Source organism: Nannobrachium achirus (assembly GCF_963921795.1).
Source record: "Nannobrachium achirus genome assembly, chromosome: 13".
In the NCBI taxonomy this organism is placed as follows: Eukaryota; Metazoa; Chordata; class Actinopteri; order Myctophiformes; family Myctophidae; genus Nannobrachium; species Nannobrachium achirus.
In genome coordinates, this window is record NC_137833.1 from 6,383,157 (window position 1) to 6,398,807 (window position 15,651).

Sequence of the window (15,651 nt, forward strand, 5' to 3'; positions counted from 1 at the left end):
CGAGTGCCGCGCTGCGAGCTTGTAGATCTGCTATTTTGAAAAATCGTGAAAATGTGTGCAATATCTTTGAATATCTTTGACCCGATCTTTGACCCGACTTCTAAATCCTTCCTCTGAATCAGTGGTTCTCAAACTTTTTCATGTCAAGGACCCCCAAAATTACAGGTATTTGGCCGCGGACCCCCATCTCAAAATATGTCGTTCCAGGGACCACCCAGAAGTAAATATTTAGTTACAAATGTTCGCTTTTAAGTAGATATATTCAAAGACTTGCAAAAAAAAAAAAATCATGATTTTTTAAAAATAGCAGATCTACAAGCTCGCAGCGCGGCACTCGGTGCCGCGCTGTGAGCTTGTATATCTGCTATTTTTCAATAGTTAAAGCAGTCAATAATCCTAGGCCCTAAATGGGTTAAAATATGATTATTTGCGGCCCGTGAAGGTTGAGAACCGCTGTTCCTAGAGCAGTGTAAACACGTGACGTCACAGCTCTCTGCTGAAGGCTTTTATGTGTGCCATTCCATCTGAGGAACAGAGGAGAAATGTGACACTGGGCTGTAAATGAGGAGCAGCGCGCTGCTGCTGCTGCTGCTGCTGCTGCCCAAGGCACAAGGATTGTTCCCTGGCATTTTAGAGTAGGACCGTGACTTGCTTTTTTTACCCCAGTCCCTCCCATCATCATCACCCAACCAACTGAATACCACCATTTACTGTATACAGTACTCGTAAAAAAAGAAGAAACAAAAAGAAGAAAACTCTTGATACAAAATAGACTGTTTCAGAAGTAGTCCATAACTCAAAAAATATAATAATAATAATAATAAAAAAAATGTTTGATTAAAAAATTGCACCGTTGGTAGAAGGCAGCCTGGAGAGAAAAGACACTTGAACTTGTTTTACAGCAGTGGTTCTCAACCTGCTCAGGCTGTGACCCCCGAAATCATCATCATATGTGAACTGGGGACCCCCCACCCACTCACCCTGACAAGCACTTAGGAGTTTGGAGTAGAGGAGAGTCGGGGCATTACATTTAATGTGACTCGGTTCCACAGATACATATTGTGAAAATAGCAGATCTACAAGCTCACGTCGTCTCACAGTGCGGCTATTTTCACAACTTTCTGCCTCTTTCTTTTATTATTTGACAATTTGGTCAATGTTTGACCAGTTTGTTTATTACTTTTGATGCAGTAATGTTCTTTTTGTCTGTATAAAAAAGGTATTTTTTTACAACAAGGGTTTGCAATTAAAGAAAATGAAAGATGTGTTAAAATGTTTTCATTTACTCCTTTCTATCTAAGAGATTTTAATGATTTTGATTTCAGTGGGAGGGGGCATGCGTGCAAGTGGCTAAACATCTCTTTTTACACACAATAAGCCCATTTCCAAGACGCACCACAATCTTTCATGGTCAGATGAGACTTATGGAGGCTAGTAGTGTTACTGTAAATAGCAATAAAGAAGTCGACGGCTTATTGTGTCTAAAAATACACATTTAGCCACTTGTACCCACTGAAATCAAAATACACTAAACGTGCTAAAACGACAGAAAGCAGTAAAGGAAAACATTTTAACACTCATCTCGTCTTTTCTCTAATAAAAATATGAACCCTTGTGAATCCTTTAAAAGTCCTTGAATTGGCATTTGACCGTCATCTGCCCCCCCCCCCCCCCCCCTCATGTGGACCACGACCCACAGGTTGAGAACCACTGGGCTTACAGCACTCATAATAACACAACGTAGCATTTTGATCATAAGACTAGAAGACAGCGAGATCCGTTTCAGAAAGGCTTGACGTGCGCGGCAGGAAGGACACGAGAAGAACACTGATTGGTGGCTCTGTTAGCAGCGCATTCACAGTTATAGAGCAGGGATGTGACGATATGAACATTTCATATCACGATTATTGTGACCAAAGAAATCGCGATTTACGATATCGCGATAATTAAAATCCATTATCCTGGGGCGAAACATTTGATAGAGTGAAAAAAAGACTGTATCAAGTATGTATATTATAAATACCTTTTACCAATTATAGAGGGTTTAAGTGGTACCGGATATGCAGCTCAGCAAATAAAATTAAGGTGAATTGACCCCAGTGCATGACAGAGGACGATATCACGATAAATTAAATCTCCACGATACGATTATCGTGAGTGTTTTTTATCACGATAAACGATAATATCGCTTTATCGTCCCATCCCTGTTAAGGAGCATGGAGAATGAAGCTCCCAAGACGGAGAAGACACAAGACAAGAGGCCCTAACATCTCCTAATGACATTACTCTCACTGGCAGGCAGCAAGACAAGACCTTATGCTCTGTGGTGCTCTGTGTGTGTGTGTGTGTGTGTGTGTGTACACGTGTGATTTAGACCCGCGCCATGCCCATCATGAGAGACTTAACAGAATTACCCCCACCCCCAAATGTAATTTAGAACAGAACTACGAGCCATTTTTATCAGGCATTTTGGAAGGAATTTCCCCATGGGTGGGACTACAAGACTGCTCAGAATGAGACAAGATGGATGTCAGACAGACAGACAGACAGAGAAGATAAGAGCGTTGGTGAAGACGAAAGCGAGTGCGGAAAGACAGATTTTTACAGTGAAGCATAAAAGATAGGGATGTCCTGATACCGAATCGGTACTTGCCCCGATACCGGCCTATTGTGCTCTACTTATACTCGTCTGATATTGCTCACGGCAGATACCATTTTGTTTCATAAATATGTTGGTAACAACATATCAAAAGTCCTAAGACACAGTTTTGTGTGTGTTAGTTCAACTAATGAACACTAGTGTTTTCACCTTCTCTCACTCTAGGCATGGCAACATAATTATTTCATTTTGGAGCGCCACACACTATTTAAGCACTTGTACAGAAACGTAACTTACAGTATCGGTATTCGGTATCTGCAAGAACTCAAATTAAGTACACTACTGAATACTGATACACCATCCAATGTGGTTAATATTTGAGCTTTACAGTTGAAAGAGGAAATCAAAAACCAGATGGTAAACAACAGACAGAGGATGATGGACTTTCACCCCAAAGCCTGCCTAAACAACACTCATACTGTGTACAGGAGGAACATTCAAACACAGGGAGCGCACTTTGTGCTGACAACAGTCGATACAGACAGGCTGGCCGCTCATTGCATGAAAACCCCCGAATCACTTCAACAACAACTGGGGGAGCAGAGATCAGGGCTGGGCCATGGACAACGTCAAATATCATTAAATCTTTTGACCAAACAACTCAATATCAACGACAACACTGCGAGTTGTAGCCGAGCTGATCTTTGGCTCATTTATTCAACTTTATCAAATAATAAAAAGTATAAAATAAGGCTTAGGTGATTATTAAAACCATATCACGATATGATATGCCAAAGTCCCATACTGTATGTCATCTAGTCTCCTATATAGAGGGTATGCACATCCACTGGGACCCGCCCCCCTAATCTAGACTGAGTAGCAAAACATTGAGCAGCATGGAGCATTGGAGTTTGGAAGTGCTAGTTGTAAATCACTCAACGGCTCTGCATACCACATGTTTCTAATTTGTTGTTGAAAGCGAGTGCTTCCAAACTCGGACACTTGGAAAAATAAAAACCTGCACAGAATGTCTTGACAAAGTAGCTCATAACATGCCTAAGGTGGATTTTTATGAAACAAAACTTTGCAGATAGAGGATAATTCAAGCTTTCAGTACAGCCACAATGTTGGTGAGTTAACTTTGTTTAAAACAATCAGATAGGACTTTTCTGTTTGGATGTATGGGCTGTCAATGGCAGACATTTGTTTTTTTGCCACTCAGTAGGCGTGTTCCCACATAACTTCCAGCAACAGTGATGTCACACGCATACCCTCTATTGATCAAAAGAATATCCATATTATTGCCCAGCCCTAGAATACATATTTGGCTACAGACAGCAGACACAAATGACTATATTATGGCAGAGAATATTTAGCAGGCAGACAAGCATAAAGCCCTCTACTACACATCAACGTATCGTATATATTACTATCAGTGGTCTTTTCATAAAGGCCAGGTTATTCAACGCAAATGTAGGCATTAACTGTGCCATGGGCTTTCAAGACCATGTTTGGGCTTAATACTTAAATAATATCATATTATATATATATACACACACATTCAGACTTAAAATGGATTTCAATAGGTATGTACAATGGTTCAGTAGTCATTTAATAGCTTGTAGTAGTCAATCTGAGGACCGCTGCAGCCCCCAGAAATGGTTGTCTCATACAATAGAACTTCATAATAATACTGAGTAATTGTTCTGTTGTTTCCAACACATGTGCTTGATTAATAATAACCTTTAGATTGTCAATTTCCAGACACCTATAATAAGGTGCTTCTTCAATCTCCCGTTGTTGGATTGTCGTTTTCGCTGTCTATAAGATAAAACTAAAACACAACACTACTTGAACTGTAAACTCAAAGTCAGTTAACACGTGGAATGTTCAATGACAATGTTCTTTTCCTTCAAACATGTATGGGAAATGGATCGCACACACAGTGGCAAGAGTTAATATTCTTTTTTTCTTTATTGCATATTTCTATAAGACGTTTCGGCGATGTTCTATCCAGCCTTCTTCAGCGTATGGCTGGATAGCCAAAATGTCAGTTTCTCATCGTAAGAAATATGCAATAAAGCAAAAAAGAAAAGTAACTCTTGCCATTGTGTGCGATCCACTTCCTATACATGTTTGATGATCTACGAGGACACCGCATCAGTCAAGTCAGAGCGCGGTGTTAACAAAAAAAAAGTCTATTCAATGTTCTTTTCCTCAACATGCAAGGATGTGATGCTGTGTGTGTGTGTGTGTGTGTGTGTGTGTGTGTAGGTGTGTGTGTGTGTGTGTGTGTGTGTGTGTGTGTGTGTGTGTGTGTGTGTGTGTGCGTGAATGTGTGTCAGACTGGATTAATAGGTACTGTCACCCTGCCCGCTTGGACGGCGTTGCGTTTAGAGCACTCCTGTGCGGGGCTGTGCGGCTCCGCGCCCATGCGGTGGTGATCTTGGACCGCCAAGCCTGTGCCCACGCCGCCGCCGGGCCCCTGTGGTGCCACCCCACCAGCCTGGCGAGGAAGGGGAGCGGGAGCGGCGGGCACCGCGGGGGGAGAAGCAGCAGCAGGGAAGGAGGGCGACTGCAGGATGTCGGCGTACCTCTGGCTGGGCTTGGTCTCTCTCTGGAGGACACGGCTCAGCAGCGGCTTCAGCAGGCCCACCGTCAGGTGGCCGCGCTGGGGGTCCCCGGGCCCCCGGGGGTCCCCGGGCCCGGCATGGGCGAAGGGGGGCGGGGAGGGCGAGGAGAGCAGGGAGGAGGAGGAGCCAGCGGGGGGAGGAGGAGAGGTGTGCGAGGGGATGTTCTTCAGCACCAGGTTGAGGATGGCGGTGACCGTGACGTCCTCGGGACACAGCGTCCACAGCAGCTCCAGGTATGGGTCCAGGTCCCGGTGCTGGGCCACCTCGCACAGCAGCACCGTGAAGATCTCCTTGTTGAGCAGCGGGCTCTGAGCGCAGAACCGCTGGGCCACCTGGGGGGGAGGGGGGAGGGGGAGTTAACTCACATTTTGTACCTGAATAGAAGTATCGATACGGCGATGTAGAAGTACTCACAAGTAAAAGTCTGGTCATATGATGCAAAATGCATCATATGACCAGTTGCATGCTGAAATACTAAAATATCTAACACACAGATTGAACACAAAAAATAACTCAGGATTGTGTTGATCGTGTCCCAAACAACAATAAAATAAGATCAATAAGATTGTCCCAGAGGTGAAGTGGTCCTTTTAAGTACAAAAGTATTGGCATCAAGTTGTACTTAAAGCACCAACAAGTACAAAATGTTTGAAAATAGCAGACATACAAGCTCAGTGCTTCACGTCGCAACGCGTTGTGAGCTTGTAGATCTAAGTAAAAAATGAAAATGTTTGAAAAAAGCACATATACAAGAGTCACAATGCTTCAAATTGCGACGTGTTGTGAGCTGGTAGATCTGCTATTTTTAAATATCCTATGTATAAAATAGGGCTAAAGTGGTTCATGTATGTTTTATAATATTATAATGTATATCTGAAGTAACTAAAGTTTCCAAATAAATGTAGTGGAGTAAAAGTACCTTTATTTGCCTCTGATATGTAGTGGAGTAGAAGTGAAAGGTATTTGCAAACATACTTTTGGAAACACTCAAGTAAAGTAAAAACCAGTACCTGGGTATAGGCCTGTCATAATTATTACATACAGTAATTGTCTAATCGCAATTATTTTGTCATAATCGTCATAATCGTTTACATGTTGAAAAATGTTCAAATATTTTCAAACATTTTCAAAAATAGAGGAAATAGCCGATCTACAAGCTCACAACGCGTCGCAATGCGACGCGTTGTGAGCTTGTAGATCGACTATTTCCACTATCAATGTTCTTTTTTAAGTATAAAGTTGTCAAATATGTCAGCCATTTCTTTGTATATTTGGGTTATGTGTCATATCTGCCATGTGCAACTTCAAAGCTTACAAGAAAACAGAAATGTAATAGTCAACGACAAAAACACAATTAAATCGTTAATCGCAATCATTTGAGTGACAATTAATCGTCATGTAAAATGTCACAATCGTGACAGCCCTACTCCAGTAAAGTAAAAAGCAGTACCTGGGTGACGCGCTCCCACTGCTGGCGTCCCATGAGGACGCGTAGGGCCTGGAGGATGGCGTTGGGACGCCCGCTCACCAGCAGCAGCTCCACCTCCAGGTCCTGGACCTGGTGGTCCCTGTGGGGCCCCCCGGGCCCGGGCAGGACCTGGTGGTCCCTGTGGGGCCCCCCGGGCCCCCCGGGCAGGACGGCCAGGGCCCGCTTGTAGAGCGGCAGGCTGCTGCCCTGGCCTTGCTCCCCTGCCCTCCCTCCTCCAGGGTACCCCCAGGAGGACGAGGCCAGGCTCAGACCCAGGCCCGCCGAGCCCTGCTGCTGCTGGGCCAGCTCCAGGAACCTGGGCGTAGATAGATAGGGTGACAAATATCCTTGAGACCATACCAGCCTTTTCACAGATATTGTATATATATCGTGATACAATGAAAATGCTGTTGAATTGTTAATGCAGAGATTCATTGCAGAATTCAATTTAAACCTGCATTTGGGTCTAAATCAGTGGTTCTCAAACGTTACAATGTCAAGGTCTCACCTTAAAGGAACAGGTCACCTCTGGGACAACCAGATCTTATTTTATTGTTGTGTGCCAATAAAATAAGATCTGGTCGTCCCAGAGGTGACCTGGTCCTTTAATTCTGACAGTATACAAATGGAACCAAATGGACCCGTATTTGGTATCATGTCAGAGTTACATACTTGTAAGGGTCAATTTAGGCCTCTCAAAAGGAACGCAGAGAGTCCCTGGATCCCACTTTGAGGACCACTGGTCTAAATGGTCTGGTCTCCTTTTTTATTTTAGTTTTTTGTTGTAGGTGATGTGGTTGTAACTTAAAACTTAATGAAAAGCTATCTTGATAAGATTGTGTATCGTGATACAGCTTCGATGAATATCGTCATATTATAATTTTCCATATCGCCCACTCCTACCTGGGCAGCCAGCTGGGCTGGAAGTGGAAGATGGAGTGACACAGGAGCTCGAACACGGGCAGCGCCGCCGTGCTGTTAGCAGCGGCGGGGAAGTTGGAGCCCGAGCCTGGCAGGTTGGGTTTGGGGACGGGACCGGAGGCTCTGTGGCCCAGCTTGTGTTTGGGCTGGCCGTTGGCATAAGGGAGGCCAGCCGAAGCGCTGCTGCTGCTGCTGCTGGGGGCCGGGACGGGGCTGAGGATGGTCTTCCAGACGTCCTGCGGGGCCCAGCTGGACAGGGTGTCCTCCCCGTTGCAGCGCAGCTGCAGGGCGGCCTTGGCGGCGCTCCACGCCTTTGATTGATTGAATATTTTATTAGACAAGAAATGGAGAACAGTACAAGTATAGTCAATTCAATAAAACATTGTAGTACAGTACAAGTACAGTTAAACACCCTGCCTAAAAGGAGCATCCCAAATAAGTCCTTTTACGTTTTAAGTCCTCTTGTTTTTACTGTTTTCTCATGATGTACTTTGGTCGACCTGATTTGTTTACGTCGGAAGGCCTTGGTATTCAATTCATGGACATAACGAATAGCAAGCAAACAAAACCTTTCAAAAATCATCGCAGTTATAAAAACACTATATGTACATGGTAGGGGAAACAAGGGGAGTTTTTTAGGGAAGTTTTGAGGGATGCCAGCGAGCTACATGTTTTAAGGGAGGTAGTAATGAATTCCACACACAGTGTGGAAGTGTTGTAGAAGGAGAATTTACCTGGCAGGGGAAGAGGCTGAAGATGGAGTTGAGGTGGAGCACCGCCTCTCGGTCCAGCTCGCCAGACGACAGCAGCCGCGTCACCTCCTGCTCCACCAGGCTGTCGCGCACCGCCTCCACCTCCTTCTGGCCGCCCCTCACCAAGCTCCCCTTCACCTCCTCCAGAGACACCAGGGCCTTCAGCTCGGCCTCCAGGGACCCCAGCAGCTTGTCTGGACCCTTCTCACCCGGCCCAGAGCCTCCTCTGCATCCTCCTCCCTGTTGGGACGAAAGCTCCGCCGCCCCCTTCAGCCCGCCTTCCCCGCCCAGGTAGTCCCTGACGATGGAGGCCAGGGAGATGGGAGCCTGGAACATGCCTCCTTTCTTCAGCTTGTCCACGGTGAGCTGGGTGCTGCTCAGGCTGCGCTGCTGGTAGTACTTACACGCCTCCTCGAAGACGGCCTCCAGCAGGAGAGCCCCGGGGCGGAGGAGGCTTTCGGCCTCCGGCAGCAGGTGGGCTCCGGGAGGCCGGAGCACGAGGCCTTCCGGCGCGTCGCACAGAGGAGGAGGAGAGGCCCTCGGCGGCCGGGGAGGGTCCGTGTCGCGCTGCATCACGGCGAACAACCCCGTCTCCGAGAGCAGGCGAGGGAGCTCCTGCTGCGGCGCGTCGGTCCCGTCCTCGTACAGCAGCCCCTCTCTCTTCAGGGAGATCTTCTGCAGCTCTCGGCCGCGCGCCAGGTCCACCAGGTACAGGGTGCGGCCCACGGTCAGCGCCAGGGTGTTGCGGTACGCACGGAGGCCGCAGTGCGTCCCGCCGCGGCTGGCCGGCGTGCAGTTGTCCGCCAGCTTGTACACGTGACGCAGCGTCCCGTCCCGCTGCAGCAGGCTCACCCAGCCCGAGCTGAGCAGCAGCAGCAGGCCTCCTCCGCCACGTGCCGACACCGGGGAACAGCAGCAGATCTCAGGCGGCTCGAGCGCCGACAGGTATCCCAAACTGTCCGCCACCAACCTCTTAAAGTCGGACTCTCTGACCGAGGAAGGAGAGTCTCTCTTGTTGTTGAGCAGCGTGCCTCTGCAGGTGCTGCTGACCCTGAAGGAGTCGTGCTGGGGGAACCAGACCAGGAACAGCTTGGAGACGCTCAGCAGGCGCTTGTCCTGCTGGTCGGGAAGCAGGTAGACCGCGCGCTCGCCGGAGCTGACCACGGTGAAGCGGGGGTTGTTGTGCAGGGCGATCTTCACCCCTCCCAGGGTGACGGCGCCCTCCACCACCTCGAAGGCACGTTTGCAGATACAGTATCTGAAGTTGTTCCTGGTGGCAGTGTTGGCTGTGGTGGTGGCACCGGTGGAGCTTTCCGAGGGCGGTCTCTCCTCGCACCAGACGATGTGGTCCGAGCAGGCGGACACCGACACCACCTTGGCCCGGGGGCTGTTGCACAGCTCGGCTGTCTGCAGGAAATGCCAGCCCGCCCGGCACTCCTGGAACCTCCAGAACTCTGCTTTGCCATTCTCGAACACCACTGCCAGTGTGGCAGCCGCAGCGGCACTACTGTCGCCCTGCTGCTGATCTCTGCTGCTTTTAACAACAACGCCACTGTTGTTGCGGCTCAGATACACCAGGTCCACTATGGGCACGGTACGCGTCCCCGGACCCCCCAGGTCCAGGCGGTGGAGGCTGCCGCCGCCGCCGCGGATCAGCTGGGGTCGCTCGTACTTGTCGAAAGTCACGAGACCCACTCTGGGTCTGCGGAGGATGACATGGATGTGACGTCCGTCCGGGCTCACACGCACGTCGGACAGAGGTCTGGTTCTGGAGCACTCACCTCCAACACCTCCACCACCACCACTGCTCAGCTGTTTCAGGAGCTCGCTTAATTCTTTACCCCCAGTATAGTCCCCGAAATCAGTCACTTGCTCCAGCACCAGCCGTGTCATGGCTCCGACTGACGACAGTTAAAGTTACAGGGGAGGAGGAGAAATGTTGGCTAAGTAAGTACTCACACACACACACACACACACACACACACTGTGCCGTCCACTAGCCCGCCAGCTGGCCACTGTAGCCCGGTCACTGCATCCACTAGCCCAGCTGCTAGCCCCGGTCAGCTACAAATCACATCCCCGTCGGTTTAGTTCCTACAGGCGGCATCCTTTCGTTCACCGTCCACGGACCGGTGGCCGATAATATCCTCCGGTTTGGTTAATTCCATGGCGTCGTGCGGGTTGACAACATCGTTGAATAATAGCCGAGTTTGACACCGACCTGGGGTTTGTTTTAGTTATTATTTCTTATTTCTTAGTCCTCAAAGCCTTCTAAACTAAACTAAGTGCAGTCATTCCATTCCTTGGCTGGACCTCCTGACATCACGAGATTGTTAATTTCCGGATATACCGAGTAAACGCTGGAGCCTGGATCCCATCGTCAGGGGGGACGTGCTCGTTTTTTCCCAACGGGTCTGAGGCCTTAAGCTAGATGCAGAATAGACCCACATTAGAGTCAACATTTTAACTAAAATCTTTGCTTCTGGGGGTCCCTGCGTGGGCCTGGATTGCCCTGGAACAAAATATTTTGAGATGGGGGTCCCTGGACCAAATACATATCATTTTGTGGGGTCCTTTTCTACAAAACGTGTCCTCTAATTCTAAATCCTATTAAACAGTTTTCTGAAAACACTTCACAAACTTTGTCATGTCAAGGACCCCAAAATGATATGTATTTGGCCGCGGACCCCCATCTCAAAATACTTTGTTCCAGGGGCAGGGACCCCCAGAAGCAAATATTTTTTCACTCTAAATGTGGGTCTATTTTCTGCATCTAGCTTAAGGCCTCAGACTCGTTGGTAAACGCGCGGTCGCCCGTATGACACGACCGTCATGCATCCTCCTCCCCTTGCTTCTAAGCAAGGAGGACAACGTGACCCGGCAGGCTAAACAAACGTTCTCATTTCATAAATAAAGTGCTTACCCAAGGCTAATTTGTGTCAGGATAGATGCCGCTCAACCAGAATGACATGTCACTCGCGTATTGTTTAATAAAAAGCATTTTTTATCCGATCGTTTTCTGTTTTCCCCTCGTATTTCCGGACATTTTGCACGGTCACGCCCACATCTCAGTGACCTTGGTGCGCATGGGGAACACACGTACACAGATAACAATGCTTTTTATTAAACAATACGGGAGCGGCATGTAATTCTGGTTGAGCGGCATGTATTCTGACACAAACTAGCCTTGGTTAAGCACTTTATTTTTGAAATGTGAACGTTTGTTTAGCCTGCACGGGGCACTTTGTCTACCTCGCAGGAAGCAAGGTTAAGGTGGATGCATGAGGGTCGTGTCATATGGCCGTCATGTTTCAGGGCTATGTCAGGGGGAGGCTGGAGCATGGTCCGTCTGTGATTGGCCAGTTGGTTGTCAAGGAGCCCGCCCGACGCTTGACAGCACTGCTCACTAGCCAATCACAACACAATCGTCCTTCCGGGCGATGGGATGTCAAAGTCTACCGAGTATGTTTTGCATAAGGGGAGGGGCAGACTGAGAAACAAAACATCTGTAAAGATTCTAAAACCAACAAATTAAATAAATCAACTACTATTGTCTAACAAGTAGACCTTTCTGGACTAAAATGTTTTTTAGTTTATATGATTCTAACCAAATCCCCAAGTAGATCCTGAGAATGTTGCCCAAAAGCCAAAAGTATTTATACATTGACCATTAATTAACCTATATGGCTGCCTACCACCTAAAATATGCTGTAATTTGGTTTAATGTAAAAGCAAAATTCTCAGTTGATAAAATATGATTCACTCCGAGTCCTCCCCCATTGCTGCTAAGTAACATACGCCTGTCCATGGAGTGTGTGTGTGTGTGTGTGTGTGTGTGTGTGTGTGTGTGTGTGTGTGTGTGTGTGTGTGTGTGTGTGTGTGTGTGTGTGTGTGTGTGTGTGTGTGTGTGTGTGTGTGTGTGTGTGTGTGTGTGTGTGTGTGTGTGTGCGTGCGTGCGTGCGTGCGTGCGTACCAGAACAGTTGAGTTGGCCTCTGAATTAGAGGCCACCCTTAGTGACACGGCAGTGTCAACTTTGCCACACTGCACTGAGACAGAGCCTCAGCCAACCAGAAGTGTCCTTTAATTATTTGTCTGAAATAGGTGTGGTCTATTTGTATTTGTATAACGCCTTGCTTTACATAGATTGTGTATTGTCTATCTATTCACACACACACACACACACACACACACACACACACACACACACACACACACACACACACACACACACACACACACACACATTCATATGTAACACCCAGGATGAGAACCCTCCCGCGTGAAAGTCCAACATCTTAAAGGGCCATTTCACCTCTGGGACAACCCGATCTTATTTTATTGTTATTTGGGACACGATCAACACAATCCTGAGTTATTTTTTGTGTTCAATCTATGTTTTTAGATATTTTAGTATTTCAGCATGTACTAGTGATGAATTTTGCATCATATGATGCGTTTTGCATCACTAGTACATGCTGAAATACTAAAATATCTCAAAACACAGATTGAACACAAAAAATAACTCAGGATTGTGTTGATCGTGTCCCAAACAACAATAAAATAAGATCTGGTTGTCCCAGAGGTGAAATGGCCCTTTAACCACTAGATCAAAGAGACATCTTATGGTCTGGGGGACATAGGCCTACTAGACTTTTGAGACAATCAGGCTGAAGCTGTGATCACCCTGCTACACATACAGTACACCAGGGTTCCCCAATTAGTTTTCCCCTAGGGCCAAATTATGTCTAGGGTACCAAGCCGAGGGCCACGACATTGCAGGGGGCGACGGTGGCGTTCCCGCTACTCCAGCGACAGTTTTCGTCGCTGTCGGGTGAAAATCTTGTATGTCCAAATTAACCGTTCGTTTTGAATTTATCATTTTAAAAATGATTTAAACTAGTGAAAACAGCCGATCTACAAGCACACAGCGCCTCGCGGTGCGAGGCGTTGTGTGCTTGTAGATCAGCTGTTTTCACTACTTTTGTGCGACGGCCTTGTATGATTTGCGAAAGAACGTACATATTTGGAGATACGAGATTTCCACCCGACAACGACGATATACTAGTGTTGTTGCTGCTCTTATACCACCATTATTACTGGGGTTGGTGTGGGCCAGACAGTAGCCCCCCGCAAATGGCCGCAAATGGCCCGCGGGCCGCCTATTGGGGAACCCTGCAGTACACCAATGGCAGAGGAAACCATGCAAGGCACCAACCTGCTCACCGGGAGCAGCTAGGGGTTCAGAGTCTTGCTCAAGGACTCTTCCACACTAACTCTGGGGGAGAGCCCGGGATCGAACTGGCAACCCTCTGTGTTCTAATGACGGTTTCTCTACCCCTGAGTCACTGCCACCCCCTTGGAAAAGAGGAAGTAAACAGGAACCTGAAATATTATTATCACATGAGCCTAATTAACGTAGATTCTCTTTGTTTACACGCTCTCATGATCACGTTCTCTAAAGGCCAGCCAGTCCACACACCAATGCAAATCCTTTCAACTGCCTTTTAGGTTAATGGTTGCAACTTGCAAGGAGTTGCATCATATGTTGCAACTTGCAAGGAGTTGCGTTGTTGCGAGTCATTGGGGTCAGATAGCAAATAACTTGTGTTCGAAGGGTCAAGAATCTGTAGACATGGACAGTCGTGTAAAGTAACTAAGTACATTTAACTCAAGTACTGTAGTTAAAGGGATATTTCACTTTCAAAAAAACTTTTGGTAATTTTATCGTCTAATCAGGCTTTTATGAACACCCTGAACAGTTTTTAATTAGTTTGATTCAATATTTAGATATTTGATGTAAATGTTACCAGGCCGGCCTCCAGGCCCAGGGCCTCTCCCCACACACACCCATTGTAACTTTAAACTCCATTTTAACCATGATAGATTCATTAAAAAAACCATTATTTTTTCTGGTGACTCATAATACCCTCCTAATGAGGCCATGTTTTTTCGATAACTTTTTTCATTTATTTTTAATAATTATTTTTTATATTTCACCTTTTCCTTTTTCCCAAATAATTATTAAAAGAAAATCACTGATTTAATCTAAAGGCCTCTCCATACTTCGACCGAAACCGCTGTTTTCGGTCAAAAGGTCCTTTTCTACCATAAAATTATATCCCTCGGGACTTCTGAAAAGCATTGGACCGAACGAGAGTTCGGAAATTTGCACCTCGGAAAACACAACTCACCGAACATTTCGGTCGAAGTATGGAGAGGCCTTTCATGTTGTTTTACTTTCATACTGTTCAATTTGTGCCCTGACATTTTTGTGCGCAAACAAAAAGGATATAATTAAGCCTATTTTGGAATACATTGTAAATAAAGACAATGACATGAACAATGGTGTAAAAGTAACTAAGTACATTTACTCAAGTACTGTAGTGTACTTATAAGTTTGAGTTTTTTTTCTTTACTGCAGTATTTTATTGCGACCGTAGGTCGCACTTACTATCAAAACCTGCACAAACTGTGAGTGAGTGAGTCAGTCAGTCAGTCAGTCCGTCTGTCTGTCACACCTCACACGTCACACTCTTGCCCTGCTCATATCTCCGCAACCGTTGCCCCGATCCATGCCAAATTTTGCACACACGCTCCTTGGCTGCCAAACTACAACCTCCAAGGACCCCCGGAGCTCCAGGGACCCCCAGGTATCTGGGGGACCCCCAGATGTAAAAAATGACCAAATGTGCAAAAATGACCAAATGACCACCCCAACGGGGCTGCTCACGGGGAATTCCCGGGGACCACCGACTCCTGGTGCTCCAGAACGGATGCAAAAGTGGTGGCGCCCCCAGTGGAGGACCCCCTCCACTGCAGCTCACATAAAATGCCGTAACTCGGGCTAGGAGGGTCCGGGAGAGCCGGGGCCGGTACCTATTCGTCCGCCAAGGCAACGCGGACACCCCACCCCTCATTTCTCACATGGCCCTCTTCTAGCGCCACCATGAGGCCGATTTTTAAAACACATTTTTGGACACTGCTCCTACAGTTTTTGCCCTAAAATCACGCAAATCGCTACACAGTATGTCTACACTCATCCCATCACCATGAATCTGTCCCATATAGCGCCACCTTCAGGCCGACTTTTAAAAACACATTTTTGGACACTGCTCCTACAGATTTTGCCCTAAAATCACGAAAATCACTACACAGCATGTCTACACTCATGTCATCAACATGGATCAGGAAGATTTTGGAAAAACAAATTTTTGCCCTTTTTGCCCTTGTGGAGATAAGCGACCTACGGTCGCTTATCTCCCGATTAGGGAGTCTTA

General features: G+C 47.0%; 1 protein-coding gene across 1 annotated transcript; it reads right to left on the reverse strand.

The window, feature by feature from the left end:
- Positions 1–3,416: 3,416 nt before the first annotated feature.
- hps6 (HPS6 biogenesis of lysosomal organelles complex 2 subunit 3) lies at positions 3,417–10,668 on the reverse strand. Its single transcript, XM_080739829.1, has 4 exons — positions 8,356–10,668; positions 7,604–7,932; positions 6,683–7,016; positions 3,417–5,564 (listed from the first exon to the last, which is right to left on the reverse strand). Exons 1-4 carry the CDS (start codon positions 10,264–10,266, stop codon positions 4,941–4,943), a joined length of 3,198 nt encoding a protein of 1,065 aa, XP_080595955.1. The 5' UTR covers positions 10,267–10,668; the 3' UTR covers positions 3,417–4,940.
- Positions 10,669–15,651: the final 4,983 nt, after the last annotated feature.

Excerpts from the sequence above, each read along its gene's own strand:
- hps6 (XM_080739829.1), bottom strand. The coding sequence starts at position 10,266 with ATGACACGGCTGGTGCTGGAGCAAGTGACTGATTTCGGGGACTATACT. Across the intron at positions 7,933-8,355 it reads TCAGCCTCTTCCCCTGCCAG|GCGTGGAGCGCCGCCAAGGC; the intron begins GTAAATTCTCCT and ends AATCAATCAAAG. Across the intron at positions 5,565-6,682 it reads AGTGGGAGCGCGTCACCCAG|GTGGCCCAGCGGTTCTGCGC; the intron begins GTACTGCTTTTT and ends CCTCCCCCCCAG.